Raw genomic sequence first — 24,394 nt, 5'->3', positions numbered from 1 at the left:
CGTTCCCTCCACAGTGCGACTCCATTTTGCACTTTCCCGCGCGCTGTTTAACTCCTTAATGTCCTTATTAGCCGCCTCCATTGCCTGCGCCTTCTTCAAATCAGTGTCAAAAGTTAATCCATCCGGCTCTGAGAGTAGCCTCCGTTGAATACTGTCCTCGTTGATTCCACAAACCAAGCGATCTCTCAACATTATTTTGAGAGTCTCTCCAAAATTGCAGTCCTGCGCGAGCTTCCGTAGCTCCGCCACATACTCCACAACAGATTCTCCTTGCCTCCTGTCTCTGGAGTTAAACTTCCACCTCTGTACTATTTCACTCGGTTTCGGGTTGAAATGATCCCTCAGCAGCCTCACCAACTCTTCATAGGACCGCTCTCCCGGGCGGTCAGGACTTAACAAGTTTCTCATCAACGTGTATGTCTGTGCGCCCACACAGCTTAGCAAAACAGCCCGTTTCTTCTCAGCATTTGTCACGTCATTCGCTATGAAAAAATCATCCAGTATTTCACGATACTCCTCCCACGTCTGCACACTATTGTCAAAATGTGCCACCGATCCCACAGTTCCAGCCATCTTCACAGACACAACCGCCGGCCCCGAGCCGCTCGCCACCACAACACTGTCTTCGTACTCCTCCGATGACTGTGATGACATGTGTCCATCAAAAACAACGATAAACTGTGTTTGTACTCAACCAAACAATCTCCCGTCACCCGATAACTTCTTCCGATTTGTCCTCGTCGCCATATGTAGTATCTTGAATACGGAATACTCCACACAAGGTTACTGTGTCAATATGCGGGTTGTTTATTTATCACGTAGGCAATACAGACATGTATCATACACACCGCACCAAGCTTACATCTGACTTCCTCCCCAAGAGGTGGTCGCTTCCTACTGACTGCTGGTATGCTTGTGCCACCTCTTGGCCAGGCCATGTAACAACAGTCTCTGCCATGCCCACAACATAACAAATACAATAAAATAAATTTGTCACTAGAACACTTCCACATTTGAAGTATAGGCTCAAGTTGGTAAAAAAGAAATGGGTCAGTTATTCTCAACCTACTCATGTGGAACTTGTTTGTTATTATTGTTTGTTGACTATTATTCTGGGGAGGTGTTGTTCTCTGTTTTGAGTAATAATATCACTTGATCAATCCTGATACAACATTCCAGACTATAAAATCTGTAATAAAAGGTAAAGATAAAAAAAGTGTGCTGACAGATTTGGGAAAGCATAGAGCGACTTAAATATGTGCTGGATCGGATCGGTATCGGATCGGTATTCGGATCGGTTTTGATGATTTTAGATTGGTATCGGATCGGGAGTGGAAAAAGTGGATCGAGGCATTATGTAACATTCCTCTTCTACCCTGGATTTGAAGTGCAAGTAATGACATTTTACCATTGTAATAATAATAGCCTGCTTGCTCATGGGAAACATTGAATTTGTGTCAGATACTGTGTCTCGGTGAGACATGACCTTTGACATGATCTACTGTAAATGGCTCAATAGAAGAGCAGAGAGACAAACTACAACCACCCCATTGTAGAGAGTGGTGCTTTAAACCCTGTCCTCACGGAGGAAATTGAAAAGTACAGTATTGTTGTGGAATTGTGGAAAATGCTCATGATATATGTAAATCTTTACAATCTTTACATCATTAATTAGTATTATGTCTTGGTGGGACTTGTTTGGGACTCGAAACAAAAGGTAAGGACTTGGTTGGGACTTGAAACAAAATGCTTAGGACTTGTTTGGGACTCGAAAAAAAAGGGAAGGACTTGGTTGGGACTTGAAACAAAATGCTTAGGACTTGGTTGGGACTCGAAACAAAAAGTTCAGGACTTGGACTTGCTTGGGACTTGAATGCCAAAGACTTGAGACTTGACTTGACTTGAGAGCAAAGACTTGAGACTTGACTTGGACTTGCAACATAGGGACTTTGTCCCACCTCTGCCAATTTGCGTGATGTTTGGACAAAATCTGTAGGTGTACTGTGCAAAAACTTGTTTTGCACAAAGCGGCCTCCTGGTGGCGCTATAACAGGCCGTTCTGGAAAGTTTGGGGCAGAGGTTCATCGTTGGCATCCAGGGAGTGTGTGTGCAAAATTTGGCATCGACCGGGTTAACGGTGGCCGAGATTAGCTGCTCACGGACACACACACACACACGGACGGACGGACACACGGACACACACACGGACGGACGGACACACGGACGGACGGAGTGCAAAACATACTCTCCCCCCATGCCTTCGGCCTGGTGGAGACAATAACAGTGAGAAACATTTTTTTCAAAGGTATGCCAGTGAATCAATGAATAGTGACTACAAAAGATTAAGCAATAAAACATTGTTTTTGAGGGGCGGCTGGGCGATAGCCACTAGCTTCTGTTTTTGCCTCTAGTTGTTTTTGAGGGGCGCTAGCTGGTAACTATACTAGCCATGGTTCACATGGCTTGTTCAGTCACGTTTCATGTTTCATCATACAGTACTTGGAGTCGGGACTCGGGACTATAACATTAGCCCCACTAAAGGAGCTCACTCCGGCTCTCTAATGTAGCAGCTTCAGGGAGAGGTTCCATGGGCTGGACTGGACTGGTGTCAGCCTCCATGCTAGCTGCCTCATGTCTCGCACTGAACACAGCTTCAGGGAGAGGTTCCATGGGCTGGACTGGACTGGTGTCAGCCTCCACACTGGCTGCCTCATGTCTCGCACTGAACACAGCTTTGCGCTGCGGTCCTCGTCTCGATCACGATGCGATACATGTCGAAGCAGCCATAGCGTGGAGGCCAGCGCTAGTCCAGATGAAAGGCCACATTTAGAGCTTAATAATATGAGCAGGGCTGCCAACTTACAGAAAATGGCAAGAGTGAGACTGAGGTAGACACCGCCCAAAGGGCGGCGGCGACGCGTTCGCCGCCGGCGGTGGAAAGATTTTGCCCTTTTTTAATGTTGATTTGGCCCGTTTTAACGTTTATTTGGCCTGTTTTAACGATTTTATATTTAGACTAATAGCTTGACCTCCCTTGTGCTCCCTCTCTGCATAGTGATTGGCATGGGGGGCATTAGTTGGTTGGCAGTCACCACCACACACACAATATGTATTACCCACTATCAAACTAATAGGAAGGTGGTCACACATTAACTAATATGTATGCTATCTTTCCTACTTTTAAAATAGACTGAATAGATTCTCTCAACAGAACAAGGCTGAAAGACAGGAATCACAATAGTGTACCTATTCAAATGCTCCCCCCCCCCCCCCCCCCCCCCGATATTAAAAAGTGAGTACTTTCTGCTCTACAGTGGGGCAAAGGTTAAGTACACACACACACATGACAAGAGAAAGCATGGCTCAGTTTGTGCATGTTTATTTTGTTCCTTTGGCCTCAAATGAGTTCTGTAAACAAAAACAAAAAAACATGCCTTTAACATTCTTCACATTAATAGAGCTGCCCGTTTTACAAAAGTGCTTTAAAGGAGCTGCCTGTTTTACAAAAGTGCTTTAAAGGAATGTTGAATACGGGACAAAGTGCTTGAAATGAATGTGACCAACAGTCACATTCAATGCTACATGTAACTGTTGCAAATACAAATTTGCCACTTGGAGCACACAAATGTAAACAAATAAATTAAATAAAACATTCAAGCAAGACTTTAACAAATATTTAAAACATTAACAAATACATTCAAGACTTATGTGCCATATTGTAAGTGCTTGTGGCCTTCTTTGAAGCCTTGAGGAGCTTTTGGGAGGGCTCCCACTTGAAGCAGGGCTCCAGGTCAGCCATTTTTATGGCCATAATGGACGACAAGGTTCCATCCAGGGCCAAGCTGTTCCTGGTCTTGGTCTTGTTCAACCCCACCACTGAAAACACCCTCTCCGCATCTGCATTGGAGTGGGGTAGAACCAGGACCAGCTTGGCAATGGTGGCGAGCCTCGGGAACATGAATACCCCAGTCACCTTTAAAATTAATTGGCAGTTCATTTTTCAAAGCATTAGCATATGGCTTTAATCAAGTTGTGAACTGTGAATTACTGTGAACATGAGGCAAGAATAATTCTTACCTTGTGTTTTCTGGTTGCCATCTCAGCCCAGAAGCTGCCCATCTCCATCAGATCCCCTGGGTCCTCCTGCTGCAGCGCTGGAATGGTCTGGTAGTCTAAAAACTCATTGGCCAGCTGGTCATGCTCCACTGGCCCATGGTAGGGAAGCAGGTTGGGATACCTAATGAAAAGAAAACAGAGTTACAGTTACATGTTTTTGAGATGTGGTCATTTACACAAACTTTTTTGTAATAAGCCACTTAGAAATGGATTATTACACTTGCACTTGGAGGTACTACTTTCCCTAGTGTTAAAGTGTCAGTACAGAATTAAAGGGATTTTTGCCAAAAAGCAGAAATGTCTGTAAAATACTAACCTCTCAACAAAGTACAGAGCATCCTCCACAGTACAGTCCAACTTCTGCCGTTCATCTACAAACTTGGCGTGCAGCAGAACTGGCTCTTGTAGAGGTAGTTTTCTCACGGCATACTCGACAGCATTGTTGAGAAACGACAGAACAGCTTTGTGGAATTTATCCACATTGCGTTGTGTGACATCTCCATCAGCAAGGAGCTTGTTGAGCTTTGCCCTGGTGGTTAACCCAACATTGAACTTTCTTCCTGTTAATAGATACATGGTTATGGTACAAGATCAGGTTAACAAAAACAACAATCATAATATGCAAATCAACATGCCATTAGTTTACTCTGTAGTCTAGTCTAATTCCACTTATATGAAACAGTATTGATAAAACAGTATTGATGAAATTCAGGTACTCAAACACTGACCTGGCAAATGGTTTTCCTTTTCTGCAAAGGCGATGTTCAGAGGCTCTTGGTGGCGCTGGAGTTCTGTAGGCAACATGAACCTTGAACAGAGCTGGCGGATGAAGTTCCTCATCTACAAAACAGCAATTAAGAAAATCATATATAACAAGGTTATGGGTATGAAATGCAACAAGATTATCCAACAGCAGAAACATATCACACTCTTTATACCTCGTCATGTAACAGGAAGACACATGGCTGCTCTCTCTGGAGGAGGAGGTTGAATGTGGTGAACACTGGTATGATTGCTTGGTAAAACAGTAGGTACACCTCTGTCATGGGGTCACAGAATAAGTCCTTGAGTCTCCTGAACCGCAGCTGTTTCTCATCTATGAGAGTAAGCAAACAAGACTGTGCATATCACAAGTATACAGTAAACAGTGTTAGTAGATGCATTATGAGATAGAGATTTGGCTATACCTGCAGACTTGAAGTAGCTGGCTAGCGGGTGATATAGCCTCAGGATACGGGTGACACATTTCTCCAGACTTAACCAGCGGATGGAGACATGCTGGAGGATTTCCATGTAGTCTGCTTCATGGAGCTCACAAAACTCTGTGACAAACATAAGCTTATATTTGTATGCATTCAAATCTATTGCGTTTCAATAAGAGAATAGGTATTTTTAAATGATCTTACCCGTCAAGTATCCTTTTCGATTGGTGCTTTGTTTGAACCAGAACGCCACATCAACGATAAGGTCCTCCACATCGAATTTGGATACCTACAATGAACCAGACAATAAACATTATGTTAAAGCATGTATGATCCAATAAGTACACAACTATAGTGTTGCAATTGGCTCATATTGTAACAAAGGGGAGAGGCACAAAACATTGAATTAAGCCACTCACCTCCAAAAAACCCAGGCCAGCCTTTTTAGCTGTGTTGTGCGCCATATGACATGGGCAACCATGGATGTAGATGTTGGGGTTTTCATTCAGGATTCTGGAGGCGATAGAGTTGTGTGCTCCTGTGTTGACAGCAGCATTGTCAATTGACAGAGCAACACAGTTCATCCATGGTATCTCCTTCTCTTGCAAGGTGGAATTCATCTTGGTAAAGATGACTTCCGCTGTCCCACAACGTGGCCCACTTGTGGTACACATGCCAAGGAAGCGGTGCGCTACTTTATGTCCATCAAAGACCCGAACAGTCAAGGGGTTCATCTTCTCTCGACCTGCAATTGCAACATGTGAGACCACTTAACATCCCCCCTTTCTATTTTTTTTAAGTATGTGAGAGAATATGGAGAAGAAAATATTCAATATTTCAGATTGGGAAATACCGGTGTCATTGGAGCCATCTGTAATGAGGGTGTATGGTTGTTCCTTCATTTTCACCACCAACTCATCCAGGAAATGTGGTGCCAATGCTCCATTGATGATGCTTGTCGTTTTAGTCCTGGCACACCTACAGTTTACAATTTAAGCATTAAGCATTTAGCAGATGCCCTTATCCAGAGTGACTTCCAATAAGCAAGGTAAACACATACACAGAATGCAGAGAGTGTATTTAGTCAAATAATATACTGTACTATCAAAACCACACCTGTATTCTTGGGCTGTCTTGGAGTCTTTGAAACATTCCTTCAGGAGAGGCCCCAGATGGTCAGTTACAGCTAGAGGGACATTATGGAGAACTAGGGTTGCAGCCATCTTCACTTCTGCTCTCCTTGTCTGCAAGAGTGTCATTTAGTCTGTTAACATTTCAAAAGACAGCCCTTTGATATACACTGCACACATACTGTATACTGTAGTTTACCTTAGCCTCTTGAGCACTCATCCCCCCGACAGAGGCAACCGGCACCGAAAATCTGTCAAGTGAAGCTGTGGACTGAAGTGCCCGTTGTTTTTCCTGATGCCCCTTTGACTGGATATGGCGCTGAATATCTGCTCTACCCTGGTGACAGCATCCATTTTCAACACGGCATACAGAGCACCAGTAGTGTGTGTTCAGGCTTCCTCTTGTAATGAAGGGCCATGTTTTGGTCCACTCCTCCTTAAAGCTGCATCTGTAGGTAAGTAAAAGTAAATGGTATTTGTGGAGCATAGCTTTCACAGACAGTGACACGGACAGTCAAAAAGTTCTTAGCCAGTTTCAAATACACAATAGCCCACCTGTATGTTGCAGCTCCACTCAAGGCTTTGCCTTTCCGCCCCTGTCCTGGCTGTTGGCGTTCTGCCTCTTGTTCTGATTCAAGAAGGTGTATTTGTCACTACTTATACAAGTGGTAAAATGCAACTGTGTGAGGTGTAAAAAAAACAAAACAACAACAACCTGGCAACAAACACCACAACAGTAACCTAACAATAATAAAAGTAAGGCTCATGTTTTTAAATAGTATCAATGCAATGCAATAGGTGCAAAATAAGGCATAACCGTACGGATGGTATACCTTCTTGCTGATCCTCTGCCTGTTCTTCCTGATCAGATTGTGCTGCATGTTCTTTATGGATGTAAGGAGACAAAGCCTCAAGAATTATAGCAGCATATTACAAACGGTGGTAAAAGTGAAGTTTGTTCTATTATTGGCCTTTTATAGGCTCTTTTGTCACCTAACCTTTAAATATAGAAACACTGGCTTGCTTAGCAAACTCAGAAAGTAAACGTTACAAAATGAAAGCTGCTTTAACCTGGCTACACTGACTCACCTATCAAAAAGGTTGCATTTACAATAAGCAGGAATATATGCATATATGTAACAGCAGTAACAATAAGACATGGCATAACCAAATTAACCATTATGTACAGGCACTGTACCTTCTGATTGTTCTGGCTCTTGGTCAACATGTTGCCGTTCTGGCTGTTCTGCAGTATGTAAGAAAACAAAGGATCATCACTAGCAAGCAACAACAGTGCAGTACAATAGAAAAAGTGCAAAAAGAATGCATTACCATTACAGTCAGATATCATACCTTCTGAATCGGAATCTGGCTCATCATCTTCATGTTCCACCTGGTGCTGTTCTGGATTGTAAGAAGCAAGCCTGACATTAATAATTTATATAGGAGCAGTAGCAACATCAGTACAACATTGCTTGGGAAAAAAGGCTAATAAGATCAAATGTACTGATACTGTACCTTCTGTCTGAGTGGCACTTTTCTTGGGTTGTGGTGGAGAAAAGAAGGACAACTTTTTCTGCCCTGCTGCTGGGACAGCCTTTCTTTTTGAGGGCATACCTTGTGGATTCAAATTAAGATGTGTATTAGCTAATGTTGGCCAAAAATATCAGCCTTGCCTTAAGTTGTACCGTTTATTGTGATCACAGCTAAAAGAACAGATGGCTTGTCTGAAAAGAGTGCAATTTGTGCAAACTAACCACAAAAATATGTATTTATAGAAATGTATAGAATGCATGCAGTTTACAACAATTGGCAGTTGTTACTTGTTACAGTTGGACTATTGAATAATGTCAGAAGGTTTTATTTTGGTGTAGATTAGAACAAATTATTAGGCTATTTTTTCAACATCATGGCGAGTTGATGAAGGCACAGTGGCACACGTGTGTCGAGGCTGTCTTCACTCGCCACCAGCAATAACGACTAGTTCAACTGTTCAAGACTGCTGAATTGCATGCTATTGCTTGCTGATAAATAATACTAGAATAGATACTCACTTGACACTTATTGTGGAGTCCGAGTCTGTCTTCTCAAGTTCTCTCATCAATAATGTGATGTTTTTAGTCTCTGCGTACCTCTGCTGCTGCTGCTTGGTGCTCTGTGCTGAGTCACCGTGTACTAGTAACTAGTTTACTTCCTGCTTTTAAGCATACATTTTCGCGGGGCGCGCCTCCAAGCGATCCGATTTGACGCTCTCAGCATAAGCGACAGGAAAGGACGGTCCTTTCCCCCCCCATTCAGCCAATCAGATGCAGATAGGGCGGGTGCTTGGCCCATTTCCTAGAACCATGCGCGGCAGTGCGTGAGAAATGGTGTGTGTGGCGTGAGTGCGTGTGAAAGACGTAGACAGTGCGTGAGAAATGGTGGGTGTGGCGTGAGTGCGTGTGAAAGACGTCTCATGCGTGAGTCTCACGCTGATTGCGTGAGAGTTGGTAGGCCTGAATATGAGTCTAGCTATGACTCATCACTAGGCATGTAACCATATATCGTATATCGATATATATCTATATCAATCCCGACGATACGAATCGATTTATTGCATTTGTTTTGTATTTGAATTATGGTGTTTGTGATATGAAATGTGAGGTTTAATCATATTCCATCATATTCAAGTGTTTTTGGAGAGAAATGACACTACTTTCAGTAGTAGAGCACTGTAGAGGGGAGCTGTGTGTCTGTGACTGTGCCCAGGTGATGCTCATTAATACATCAAGGAAGGCAATTATGTTTCTGCACTGTCAAAAGTAATGCTACTTCTTTTGCAATGTAGTTAAATAGAAAATGTGAAAAAAGCTTGGGGGAAGATAAACAATAATAATAATAAATAATTTATAAAAAATTAAAAAGCGGTAATATTCTTTGTTTAAAAATATCGTGAAAAATCGTATCGTGAACCTCATATCGTGATACGAATCGGATCGTGAGTTGAGTGCATCGTTGTATGCCTACTCATCACACGATCACTTACGGCTCCAAACTTCTAAAGTGTGGCTGTAAAGAGGAGCATTTTCATGAAACTGCTCCCAGTGGAGCCATCTGGTGGCAGCATGTAATCGGTTAATATAAACCAGGAAGAATACTGCAGAGTAGTCATCTTATTGTTGATAAGTTAGTTTAGTTAGTTTGCAAAGTAATGATGTGTTTTTTATTTGTTTGCATCCATACAAAAGGAATGCAATTAATGAGATGTAAGTTGTGCACCATGCACTGTTCTGTAGCATTACAGCTGAACTAAAAACATCTTTAAAACAACTAAGCACTCATTGATGTTAAATCTCACTTCATTTAAGTTAAAGTGTCCTGTTAATTGTAACAAATGAACAAAAGCCCCTTCAACTAATTCCGGTTGTCTCTATAGCGCAAAACTCACTTTGTGTCCAAGTGACACCATCTCTTACCTGTCACATTCTGGTTGGCGACGCTCCATTGCTTGTCTAAGTTGAAGTGCACAAAAACACTCCTCCCACGCATGGGGGTGGAGGCATGTGACGTGTCCGATGATATAAAGTCATGGCCTTTGTGAGGACCCGCGTAGAAGGCGATCATGATGTCGACTTCTTCCTCATCGCGGTGGCCATTATGGATGTCCCTGTAGGGAATATACTCAAAGGCGAACGGACTGACATCCTTCCAGACTTTGAAGGCTCTCTGGATTGCCTTTAATGTGTCCTGCCATGGGATTCTAGGTGCAAAGGTCTCAATACTAGAGGAAGAAGAATAGGCAAAGAGAGACAAACTAAGCAAAGCTGTCCAAGTGGAGTATTACTAATCCCACAGTAATCCCACAGGAAGACAAAACACGGTTTGGGTTTGGCCGGTTTGGCCTGACATTCATCAAGTCTCGGTCAATATTAGGAAAGGCTCCAATGTGTCCAGTTTTGTGGTAGATAATAAGGTGTCTTGATGATGTATAGATTATTGGCACATCAATACAAATACCTGAAGACCAATCAAAAATGTTCTGTTTGTACCTGTAAGTGAGGTCATACTTGTCCCACTTTCCAACTACTTCGTAGCTGCTCCACCCCACGTTGGTCTTGTCAGGAATGCCACAGCGGGGTCTCTTCATGGCTCTGACGGACGGGGGGGACAAGGAGACATTAGAGCTGAAAATACCAGAATATAATGTTCAGTAGCCTACAATTTAGCTCTCCATGTCAGACTTCTTTAATCAGACCCGTCTGAATTGAGTGGTGCTGTACTGTACTGTACTGTACTGTACTGTACTGTACTGTACTGTACTGTACTGTACTGTACTGTACTGTACTGTACTGTACTGTGCTGTGCTGTGCTGTGCTGTACTAGTCCTCCCTGGCCTGTGTGTGTCTGTGTGTTAGGCTGTTCAACAGTGACACTTGGTGGTGAACAAACGCTATTTTCGTGCTTGGACAGACAGACACTCCAGGGCTCTATTTTGGCCTCTACTATTCCTGCTATATATGCTCCCCCTCGGACACATCCTCTCCAAACAGAGTTAGTTCAGTCAGATATACTCGAGGGGTTTCATGTCGTGCTCAAGGGTGCATACTATACTCAAACGGTTAATATGATGCATTATCTCACTCCAATTGGCTCCATTTGGCCAATAGGATATTACTATCACATTAAGTCTCACTCCAATTGGCTCCAATTGGCCAATAGGATATTACTATCACATTAAGTCTCACTCCAATTGGCCAATAGGATATTACTATCACATTGAGTCTCACTCCAATTCACCCTTTGTCAAGTCCCGCAAATGGCTGTGCCCCTCTTCGCACCCATTGGTTCAACGTGCTGCCCTCAACAACGCCTCCTGGTGGACTCGCTGATACTGAGGTATTTTCTGGAGGGTCTGTGGAGGAATAAACATTGATGCACTCAAATAACAGTGGGCTGTGCATACAGCATTTTACACTAGGAATGAACACTAACAATGATTAATGTATGAATAATGTGGTGTCTAATGTATGAATAATGTGGCGTCTAACATTACATCACCTTTGGTTAAAATAATAAAACACTGGACACTAACGTAATCAATAATGAACGTGATCTAAAATAACTATTTTATACAATTCATTATAAGTGTAGATCGGCTATTTTCACAATGTTTATTGTGGGGTGTCGCTAGGCAACCACCCGCCAGGTAAGCATAATAGCCCAGACAGCCAGTGGGGAGGAGGCAGAGCGCGGCCAAGGAGGACACGCCTACTCGGCCTCGTCATCGAGCAGACCTACTACCCCGCCTATCTATTGGTTCAAGGCCAAGTGCACGCGCCTACGCCAGGATAAAAGGAAAGAGTTGTCTACCTCTGCGCTCATTCCAGGTGACAGCTGACAGGGACAGGTCGGGTATGCTTGGCGGTATGCGACATCTCACTCATCCTCTCGCACCACAACACCAGACATATCCACATTGATGTGAGCATGATATTAAAAGCCTATTCTCTTCCTATAGGTAACCCGCTACCCCGATCAAATTATATTTGATGACAGTTCCACTTCCCCGGGAGAGTACTGACCAGGAAACCGAGGCACCTGTCAAACCCGGGGACAGAGTGTGAGAAATAATAGGGCGCACTAAGCCCGTTAGGGAAGAGGACCCTAACCAGACCCCCGCCAGAGAAGAGGCGGAGTTTTCGTTCATTAATGACATTTTGATTTGCATTTAACAGTGCCTCGTGTGTTGGTGTCCGCTCAGTGCTCACATTATCTATGGAACTGAGTCAAACTAACTGTAATGGCTACAATGCCAAGGGCTTGCCAGGTTGGGGGTGTATACTATTGTAGATTGTCAGGTTGGGGGTGTATACTATTGTAGATTGTCAGGTTGGGGGTGTATACTACAGTAGATTGTCAGGTTGGGGGTGTATACTATTGTAGATTGTCAGGTTGGGGGTGTATACTACTGTAGATTGTCAGGTTGGGGGTGTATACTACTGTAGATTGTCAGGTTGGGGTAGAACAAAATAATTACCGAAGGATGACCGAAAGACTAAGGTCGCAAATACAAGCGTCCAAAATGAGTTTTCTTTGACAGGTGGCTGGCATCTCCCTTAGAGATAGGGTGAGAAGTTCAGTTACACGAGAGAGACTCGGAGTAGAACCGCTGCTCCTTCGCCTGGAAAGGAGCCAGTTTAGGTGGTTCAGGCATCTGGTTAGGATGCCTCTCGGACGTCTCCCTAGGGAGGTCCTCGACGCACGTCCCAGTGGGAGGAGACCCCGGGGCAGACCAAGGCGCAGTTGGAGGAAATACATTGACCAACTGGCATTGGAACGTCTTGGAATCCCCCAGGAGGAAGTCACTAATGTTGCTTTGGAGAGGGAAGTCTGGAGCACTCTGGTGGAGCTGTTGCCCCCGTGACCATACTACGGAGAAGCGGTTGAAGATGGATGGATGGATGTTGGGGTAGGGGTATCCTAGCCGTGTATACCTTCCCAAAATCACTATGATATCCCCCCCCCCCCCCCCCCCCCTATGGCTCATGGACAACTTTGACATTGATGTAGCTCTGATTGGTGGATTTGAACCACTGGTGCTGCAGGTGAAATGGACTGAGCTGATTGGTGGGTTTGAACCACTGATGCTGCAGGTGAAATGGACTGAGCTTCCTTTGAGAACATCAAATCTGAGAGACAGCAAAATCCCAGAACGACGGACCACGATCGTTGTGGCGTTCTTTTTTATGTCGCAACGTATTTTGAAGAATACGTCGCGACGTAAATAATAATTCGTTGCGGGTTGCACAAAAAGTTGAGCTTGCAGACCAGCTATTTTCGACGTATTCTTCAATACGTCGCAACGTATTAATAATGCCCCGACGAAATTAAAACGTTGGGGCGAATTCTTATTTAATTCGCGACGTATTCTTCAATACGTCACGACGGAAGTCGTCCATCGTAATAAGATCTCGTCCCTCCTGGAGAATCTACACTGCATCCTCACAGATTGGTCAAACCATGGATGTTCTGTTATAATTGATTGATTGATTGTTTATTATGTTTGTACACAATGACAAAAATAAACACATAATTAAAAAATAAATGAAAAAAAACAGAAACACGATACGCCTGCTGGAATAACTAATGCTGTTGTTTTGTTGTCTGTGAAAAACTATCAAATATTTTAAAATACAAACATTTAGTTCACTTACACTGAACATCTAGAGCATGTGGAGGTGACCTCTGGGATCCATGTGTGTTTGTGGCCTGACAGAAGTATCGTCCAGCGTCTGCAGGGGACACATTGTCCTTCACCAGCTGAGGACAAGTGGAGATAGAGGCTCCGTCTTTGTACCAGATGTAGGTGTCTACGGGTGGCTTGGCTTCACTGCTGCAGGTCAGAGTCACCGTGCTGCCCTCAACAACGCCTCCTGGTGGACTCGCTGATACTGAGGTTTTTTCTGGAGGGTCTGTAGAGGAATAAACATTGATGCACTCAAATACCAGTGGGCTGTGTATACAGCATTGTACACTAGGAATGAACACTAACAATGATTAATGTATGAATAATGTGGTGTCTAACATTACATCACCTTTGGTTAAAATAATAAAACACTGGACACTAACGTAATCAATAATGAAGGTGATCTAAAATAACTATTTTATAAAATTTATTATAAGTGTAGATCGGCTATTTTCACATAGGGGAGAAGTGCCCCTGCAGTCAGTAGTCACCCCCCCGGTTCTCACCGCCGAAGCTATTAAAGCATGGACTGACCAGAACGCTATCCGTCGCTGACGCTGATTGTGGACTAAACACACACACACACACACACACACACACACACACACACACGGTTGATAAATTAGCAGATATAGATAGATAGACAAAAACTAAACAATATAGTTCAAATCGGTTGTTTTTTCGTGTCGGACCCGCTGCTCTTTCCCCGGGAAGAGGGGAGGAGCAGCGCGCTCTGTGGTCGTGTATGTGTGTGCATATCCATCGTGTGTGTGTGTGTGTGTGTGTGTCGGTAGTGCTGCATGTATGTTGAAACTTGGGCACCGTCAATCATACCTTTACAAAATAATTAATAACCTTTATATCAGTTGTATGTACCCCCTCTATTTATGCAATATGTTGCCCGTGTTTTGTGATTGGTTTGCTGCGTTCTGAATCGATAAACCAATCGCATAGATAATATTTTTTGAGGGAATCATTTGTATTGGTTTATCGGCTCGCAGTCATGTATTGATGAACCAATCGCATATAGATACGATTTTTTTGAGGGAATCATTTAAATTGGCCTATCGATGAACCTCATAGCAAAAGTTGAAAGACAGTAGATAACCTATATTTATAGATATATAGACCACAATCGCCGTGTGTTAGTGTGATATTGATTATTTATGAAGTAATAAAAGTATGCCTACTAGGCTACTATATAGTGGCCCAAGTTTCACATCATCTGCTAAAAATGATAAAATGATAAAAGCAAACATGCGCTAAACGGGGAGGGAGGGGTGGTGGAGCACCGTGGAGGAGCCCACGCCACGACATACAGGGAAGCCGAGGGTCTCCCTTCCCCGGGAGACTTGGGACTGAATGTGTCTCGTTCGGTTATTTACAAGCATGTTTACCAAGATTATATTATTTTTTCATCCATGAATAGGTTATGATGTAACTAAATATATAATAATTTTTCCTCTACAGCCACTATTTTTCATTTTAGACTTTAAAATGCGCGTCTGCTCGGACAGCCCGTTTTCTTTCTCGTCTCAAAGCTGAGTCCAGGCCGCTTGACTGACAGCTACCTTGTACACGCCCACTTTCTAAAAAAAAAAAAGCTGCGTCTACCGATATTGACGTCAGACTTCGGTGCTCCCCATATAGGAAGTACTGTCCGAAATCCTCACTATTATAGTCCACTGAGTCTGGATCCCCGTATGTGGAGTAGGAAACAACCCTATAGCAATTCGGATGCAGCCCAAATCTGGGAGGCATACTATCATCCGACAGAGCATTGCTCCGAAGGAGCAATGCTCCGAGGTGCGCTGCGGGTCGGGAGAGGGTTGCGGTTAGGTTTAGGTGTCTGCCCCGGGGGAGGTTAGGGTTAGGGTGAGGGAGGAGGTAGGTTGTCGTTCGGACCAATGCTCCGTCGGATGTAAGTACTCACAGATTGGTCAAACCATGGATGTTTAGTTCTAATTGATTGATTGATTGTTTATTATACAGAATGTGTATACAATGTTTGTACACAATGACAAAAATAAACACATAATTCAAAAATAAATAAAAACACAAACACGATACGCCTGCTGGAATAACTAATGATGTTGTTTTGTTGTCTGTGAAAAACTATCAAATATTTTAAAATACAAACATTTAGTTCACTTACACTGAACATCTAGAGCGTGTGGAGGTGACCTCTGGGATCCATGTGTGTTTGTGGCCTGACAGAAGTATCGTCCAGCGTCTGCAGTAGACACATTGTCTTTCACCAGCTGAGGACCAGTTGATATAGAGGTGATTCCTCTGTCTCTGTACCAGGTGTAGGTGTCTACGGGTGGCTTGGCTTCACTGCTGCAGGTCAGAGTCACCGTGCTGCCCTCAACAACGCCTCCTGGTGGACTCGCTGATACTGAGGGCTTTTCTGGAGGAGGAATTCTAAACACGTCTGTGGAGGAATAAACATTGATGCACTCAAATAACAGTGGGCTGTGTATACAGCATTTTACACTAGGAATGAACACTAACAATGATTAATGTATGAATAATGTGGTGTCTAACATTACATCACCTTTGGTTAAAATAATAAAACACTGGACACTAACGTAATAAATAATGAACGCAATCTAAAATAACTATTTTATATAATTTATTTATATAAGTGTAGATCGGCTATTTTCACAATGTTTATCTATGGGGGAGGTACTATAGGGGGAGGTACTATAGGGGATGTACTATAGGGGGAGGTACTATAGGGGGAGGTACTATAGGGGGATGTACTATAGGGGGAGGTACTATAGGGGATGTACTATAGGGGGAGGTACTATAGGGGGAGGTACTATAGGGGGATGTACTATAGGGGGAGGTACTATAGGGGGATGTACTATAGGGGGAGGTACTATAGGGGATGTACTATAGGGGATGTACTATAGGGGGAGGTACTATAGGGAGATGTACTATAGGGGGAGGTACTATAGGGGGAGGTACTATAGGGAGATGTACTATAGGGGGTGTACTATAGGGGGAGGTACTATAGGGAGATGTACTATAGGGGGAGGTACTATAGGGAGATGTACTATAGGGGGTGTACTATAGGGAGATGTACTATAGGGGGAGGTACTATAGGGGGAGGTACTATAGGGAGATGTACTATAGGGGGTGTACTATAGGGGGAGGTACTATAGGGAGATGTACTATAGGGGGAGGTACTATAGGGGGAGGTACTATAGGGGATGTACTATAGGGGGATGTACTAGAGGGGGAGGTACTATAGGGGGAGGTACTATAGGGGGATGTACTATAGGGGGAGGTACTATAGGGAGATGTACTATAGGGGGATGTACTATAGGGGGAGGTACTATAGGGAGATGTACTATAGGGGGATGTACTATAGGGGGAGGTACTATAGGGGGATGTACTATAGGGGGATGTACTTTAGGGGGATGTACTATAGGGGGATGTACTATAGGGGGATGTACTATAGGGGGATGTACTATAGGGGATGTACTATAGGGGGATGTACTATAGGGGGAGGTACTATAGGGGGATGTACTATAGGGGGATGTACTATAGGGGATGTACTATAGGGGGATGTACTATAGGGGGATGTACTATAGGGGATGTACTATAGGGGGATGTACTATAGGGGGATGTACTATAGGGGGATGTACTATAGGGGGATGTACTATAGGGGGATGTACTATAGGGGATGTACTATAGGGGGATGTACTATAGGGGGGTGTACTATAGGGGGATGTACTATAGGGGGATGTACTTTAGGGGGATGTAATATAGGGGGATGTACTATAGGGGATGTACTATAGGGGGATGTACTATAGGGGGGTGTACTATAGGGGGATGTACTATAGGGGGATGTACTATAGGGGGATGTACTTTAGGGGGATGTACTATAGGGGGATGTACTATAGGGGGAGGTACTATAGGGGCATGTACTATAGGGGGATGTACTATAGGGGGATGTACTATAGGGGATGTACTATAGGGGATGTACTATAGGGGGATGTACTATAGGGGGAAGTACTATAGGGGATGTACTATAGGGGGATGTACTATAGGGGGAGGTACTATAGGGGGATGTACTATAGGGGATGTACTATAGGGGGATGTACTTTAGCGGGATGTACTATAGGGGATGTACTATAGGGGGAGGTACTATAGGGAGATGTACTATAGGGGGAGGTACTATAGGGGGAGGTACTATAGGGAGATGTACTATAGGGGGTGTACTATAGGGGGAGGTACTATAGGGAGATGTACTATAGGGGGAGGTACTATAGGGAGATGTACTATAGGGGGTGTACTATAGGGAGATGTACTATAGGGGGAGGTACTATAGGGGGAGGTACTATAGGGAGATGTACTATAGGGGGTGTACTATAGGGGGAGGTACTATAGGGGGAGGTACTATAGGGGATGTACTATAGGGGGAGGTACTATAGGGGATGTACTATAGGGGGAGGTACTATAGGGGGAGGTACTATAGGGGATGTACTATAGGGGGATGTACTAGAGGGGGAGGTACTATAGGGGGAGGTACTATAGGGGGATGTACTATAGGGGGAGGTACTATAGGGAGATGTACTATAGGGGGATGTACTATAGGGGGAGGTACTATAGGGAGATGTACTATAGGGGGATGTACTATAGGGGGAGGTACTATAGGGGGATGTACTATAGGGGGATGTACTTTAGGGGGATGTACTATAGGGGGATGTACTATAGGGGGATGTACTATAGGGGGATGTACTATAGGGGATGTACTATAGGGGGATGTACTATAGGGGGAGGTACTATAGGGGGATGTACTATAGGGGGATGTACTATAGGGGATGTACTATAGGGGGATGTACTATAGGGGGATGTACTATAGGGGATGTACTATAGGGGGATGTACTATAGGGGGATGTACTATAGGGGGATGTACTATAGGGGGATGTACTATAGGGGGATGTACTATAGGGGATGTACTATAGGGGGATGTACTATAGGGGGGTGTACTATAGGGGGATGTACTATAGGGGGATGTACTTTAGGGGGATGTAATATAGGGGGATGTACTATAGGGGATGTACTATAGGGGGATGTACTATAGGGGGGTGTACTATAGGGGGATGTACTATAGGGGGATGTACTATAGGGGGATGTACTTTAGGGGGATGTACTATAGGGGGATGTACTATAGGGGGAGGTACTATAGGGGCATGTACTATAGGGGGATGTACTATAGGGGGATGTACTATAGGGGATGTACTATAGGGGATGTACTATAGGGGGATGTACTATAGGGGGAAGTACTATAGGGGATGTACTATAGGGGGATGTACTATAGGGGGAGGTACTATAGGGGGATGTACTATAGGGGATGTACTATAGGGGGATGTACTTTAGCGGGATGTACTATAGGGGATGTACTATATGGGGAGGTACTATAGGTGGAGGTACTATAGGGGGATGTACTATAGGGGGATGTACTATAGGGGGATGTACTATAGGGGATGTACTATATAGGGGGATGTACTATAGGGGGATGTACTATAGGGGATGTACTATAGGGGGATGTACTATAGGGGGATGTACTATAGGGGATGTACTATAGGGGGATGTACTATAGGGGGAGGTACTATAGGGGGAGGTACTATAGGGGATGTACTATAGGGGGATGTACTATAGGGGGATGTACTATAGGGGGATGTACTATAAGGGGAGGTACTATAGGGGATGTACTATAGGGGGATGTACTATAGGGGATGTACTATAGGGGGATGTACTATAGGGGGATGTACTATAGGGGGATGTACTATAGGGGATGTACTATAGGGGGATGTACTATAGGGGATGTACTATAGGGGGAGGTACTATAGGGAGATGTACTATAGGGGCATGTACTATAGGGGGATGTACTATAGGGGGAGGTACTATAGGGGATGTACTATAGGGGGATGTACTATAGGGGATGTACTATAGGGGGAGGTACTATAGGGAGATGTACTATAGGGGATGTACTATAGGGGGATGTACTATAGGGGGATGTACTATAGGGGGATGTACTATAGGGGATGTACTATAGGGGGATGTACTATAGGGGATGTACTATAGGGGGAGGTACTATAGGGGGATGTACTATAGGGGATGTACTATAGGGGGATGTACTATAGGGGGAGGTACTATAGGGAGATGTACTATAGGGGCATGTACTATAGGGGGATGTACTATAGGGGGAGGTACTATAGGGGATGTACTATAGGAGGAGGTACTATAGGTGGAGGTACTATATACACCCCACGTTTGTACCTTCATAGCTTTTAGCAGCAGCTACAATCCAAGTTGATCTGGATTCAACTGCAGCTGCAAAGCTACAATCCAAGTTGATCTGGATTCAACTGCAGCTGCAAAGCTACACTCCAAGTTGATCTGGCTTCAACTGCATGCTGCAAAGCTACACTCCAAGTTGATCTGGATTCAACTGCAGCTGCAAAGCTACAATCCAAGTTGATCTGGCTTCAACTGCAGCTGCAAAGCTACAATCCAAGTTGATCTGGCTTCAACTGCATGCTGCAAAGCTACACTCCAAGTTGATCTGGATTCAACTGCAGCTGCAAAGCTACAATCCAAGTTGATCTGGCTTCAACTGCAGCTGCAAAGCTACACTCCAAGTTGATCTGGCTTCAACTGCAGCTGCAAAGCTACAATCCAAGTTGATCTGGATTCAACTGCAGCTGCAAAGCTACAATCCAAGTTGATCTGGATTAAACTGCAGCGAAGTATTATTATATATCAAGTTGTTGTTTAAACATTTCCACTAACATCTGTAGATGTCTTCAATCCCCTGGCGGTCATCTGCTGGCAGCTGGAAGTCATCAGTCTCCATCCATTTGTAATCATTATGCATGATGGCCGATGGGTCATAGGAGTGACCCAAACCCAGGGTGTGGCCCAGCTCATGGACCGCTACCAGAAACACATTATAGAAACCTGGATGGATGGAAGAAGAACTCCTTCAGTAAAATGAAATAAAATATAAGTTTTTATTATCCATTTGTTTTTGCGTCTGGGGGCACCACCTCCTCCTACATGTTTAGGAATAGTACTGCGACAATGGCCCCCAGAAGTCGGCATACCCCTACCGGAGTTAGGACCAAACACAACATAGTTTTTCCTCATCTCTAAGGCCTCCCATACATGAAATGGATTCTTGTATAAAAAAAAAAATACTGCAAAAGTGGTGAAATTGTTATTTAATGTTATACACCTCAAACTAAAAATAAAGCCTGTCCGTCTGGTGGTTGAGGCACTTAAAGAAGGCATGTAGATTCACAATGGAAGCTCTGAGAGGTTCAAAACTTGGCATACTCGAAGCCAGAACATACCTCTACATTCTAGAAAAGACTGAATGTCAATATCTGAATGTCAATATGAGATATAGTCATTTGAACACATACTTACAGTAGGCGGAATTGTACATCTATGTAGATGTCTTCTCTACTTTGTAGTGACTCTGGAATGGATTGTCATAGCAACACATATGATGGCTTGTAGGAAAGGTGAGGTTCTACTGAATCCAGCAATACCAATTGTGTAAATGTAGCTTGCATAATCGTGGAGTTATGCCACAAAACATATATGGTGTCCCAAACGGGGGGAAATAAAACTAATTAAATCTACAGTATCACATTAGTTTTATTTTTACTTCACTTATCAAGGGTGGGAAAACATAAACAAATCACTTGAGTAGAAGTCCCTAAAATGTATGAAATGTCTCAAACTTGAGAAATGAGAAATTGTGAACAAATAGATGCCGCTTCAATAGAGAAATATGCAAGCCTAGATTGGAACTACTATTATTATGTTGCAGCACATGACCTGGATGTTCCCTCATCAAGCTCAAATCTCAATATTATCCTCATAAATATAAATAATCAAGTTATTCATTTCTGTTATTTGAGTTATTTGGTGACAGTCAAGTTATACTACAGTATTTGGCTCCACCTGCATCTTATTGCCTACAGTATGTGGCTTTCTTCATAAAATGACAGGTAAAATCATTTCACATATTTTGGAATGTGAAAAGATGAGATGAACCTTGTCAAATCAAGTAGCTATTTAGCTGACTGGAGTGGAGAGTGACCTAGCATTTAGTTCTCTTTAGTGTAACAGAGCCTACTGCCTGTCCAGTATAGTCTACACTGACAATAGCAGAACCCTGCCCTGACACTATTTCACCAGAATGGAAAATAGACTTAATTAGTATCACTTGTAATATGGTTACTGCACATAATTATACTATAGCCTAAAAATAGTGTGCGCAATGCACAACATAGATACTGTACAAATTCTGAAGTGTGTCTTTAAAATTTTACCAAAATGTAATATTGGATCCAAATCTTTGTATCATCTTTGCTAAACAGTTGGAAAAAGGCACGAAACAAGACCCATAATGTTAGGGTGCGAGGCAGGAGGTTTTCGGACCCAAGTGCAGGACAGAGGCAGAGAGGCAAAGTAGTGGAATTGCAGAAGGTTTATTACCAAAATCCAAAAACAGCAGGAACACGAGGCAAACATGAACTAGCAATAACCTGGGAATTCACTAGGAGCAAACACAAGTGAAACAAACCAATGATCTGACAAAGTGTGAGTGCAAAGAGTCTGGTTATATAAGGGGCAGGCTGATTGTCAAAGTGATGATGTTCATAAAACCCTGGCAAACCCAAATTCAATATACTCTCCTCTCCTCATCATATACTGTATCATGTTGAGAAAACTACTCCAGTAAGACCAGAGTGAGAGCATGCCGTCTCGTCAAGAAGACTGAATAGGGTACAACATTGTTGAATAGGATACAACACTGTTTAACATACAAATATATTGTTTCATTTGTGGGAAGGCCAGCACAATTGATTGATTGATTGATGGATTTAATAGTTTATTAGACATAAATGTAAAAACAGCAACAGAGTACAGTCATACAATCAGTCCAAAAGGGATAGCACAAAAAAGTCCTTGCGGTCTTGTGCAATCAGTTCATAGACAAAACCAGGACTACTGGTCAGAGTACCAGAGACAGGGCCTTCACATGCAGCATCAGAAAGATTGATGAAGTTGTACCCAGATCTCTTTGCATATGATGACAAATATCATAAATGCTACCTAAAACACTAAATATCTAAACGAAATATAGCAGCTATAAAACAAATAATTAGAACAGCAGACCAGTATCTATGTCAAAGCTTTTATTAATCTCACTGAAGTAGTTAACATCTTTCTTTAAATAAATGAAAGTGATGACAAGTCATCACTTTCAATAAATAAGAGTTATGACATACTGAAGACACTGGTCCATGGTTTTCTTCATCGATATATCTGCAGGTCTATGTAGTAGTTCTGGATTTTCTTGGAGATTTGCATCTTCTCTCATTGTGCCCATTTCCCATGGGCACACTTTTAGAGCATGCAACATCAGACTTTCCATGTTCTACAAATTATAATGCTGTATGTTTCCAGGGTTTGTATTTAGACAATATCATCTTCTTCCTCAGAGTTAGTGTCTTCAGTATGTCATCAACAGTCAAGGAGTTTATATACCGTAAATGGAAATTGGTGCATTTACAGTATATAGAGCTTTTATCCAAAGCACTTTACATAGATTGTGCATTACATTCACACATTCAGTCACACACCGATGGCAGAGGAAACCATACAAGACACCGACCTGCACATCGGGATCAATTAGGGGTTCAGAGTCTAACTCTGGGGGAGCCCTGGATCGAACTGAGAATATGGTATGATACAGTACTACCGGTATATTGTTAGTTCACACTGAATTTTGTCTTGCGAACCTCACGGTTCTCCATCCAGCCGCTCTATTGGCCACTCTATCCCTGAGGCACTGCCGCCTCGGCATATTACCGGTATTATACTGTATATTGTATATTTGTCATCATACACAAACAGATCTGGGTACGAGAGGAGCAGATGATGTACAACTTCATCAACCTTTCTGATGCTGCATGAAGGACCTTAAGTCTCTGGTACACATACCAGTACCAGCCATAATGGCTGTCAGATGTTCTGGTCTTGTACTGGCCTTCACACAAATGAAAAATCTCTTTGTATGTTAAACAATGTTGTATCAACCCTATTCAGTCTTCTTGATGAGACTGGTGCAGGCATGCTCTCACTCAACATTTGCTCAACTTGCTCATTACTGCAGCATATTGTCTGTATATAGAGCCACGGTTTTATGAACATCATCATCTCTCTGTTGAGCAACATTTAGTAAGATCATTTTCATTTTGAGTATCTGCATGCCGATACCGAAATTTCCCCATCTGAAAATTATATTTTTATGCAACTCCTCCAATATCACAATAGTACAATATCCCAAATCACGGACAATATCCAGTCTAGTATCATGATATGGATATCATATTGATACTAGGGATGTCCCAATCACATTTTTGTGCTCCTGATCTGATCATTTAAAGATGTCATGATCGGCCCCGATTTCCGATACACTTCACATTATAAGATCACATAAGATGCACATAGGTGGAGCCAAATACTGTAGTATAAATTGACTGTAACCAAATAACTAAAATAAGAGAAATTAATAACTTGATTATTTATATTTATGAGGATAATATTGAGATTTGAGCTTGATGAGGGAACAGGCTTTCGCCTTTTCTGCCCCAACCCTGTGGAATGCCCTCCCTAAGGCA

General features: G+C 43.1%; 1 protein-coding gene across 1 annotated transcript in view; it reads right to left on the bottom strand.

The window, feature by feature from the left end:
• Positions 1-24,394, bottom strand: part of LOC310861368 (uncharacterized protein) — a gene marked incomplete at both ends in the record, with an annotated part of 118,259 nt that overhangs the window by 50,192 nt on the left and 43,673 nt on the right. The window contains 4 exons of the mRNA XM_083768788.1: positions 9,904-10,208; positions 10,477-10,578; positions 11,225-11,339; positions 20,484-20,651. Coding sequence (XP_083624914.1) covers positions 9,904-10,208; positions 10,477-10,578; positions 11,225-11,339; positions 20,484-20,651 — 690 coding nt within the window. The remainder of the gene's footprint in view (positions 1-9,903; positions 10,209-10,476; positions 10,579-11,224; positions 11,340-20,483; positions 20,652-24,394) is intronic.

This window comes from Protomyctophum parallelum (genome assembly GCF_964188405.1).
Source record: "Protomyctophum parallelum genome assembly, chromosome: 7".
Lineage (NCBI taxonomy): Eukaryota > Metazoa > Chordata > Actinopteri > Myctophiformes > Myctophidae > Protomyctophum > Protomyctophum parallelum.
This window is presented reverse-complemented; position numbering and strand designations above follow the sequence as displayed.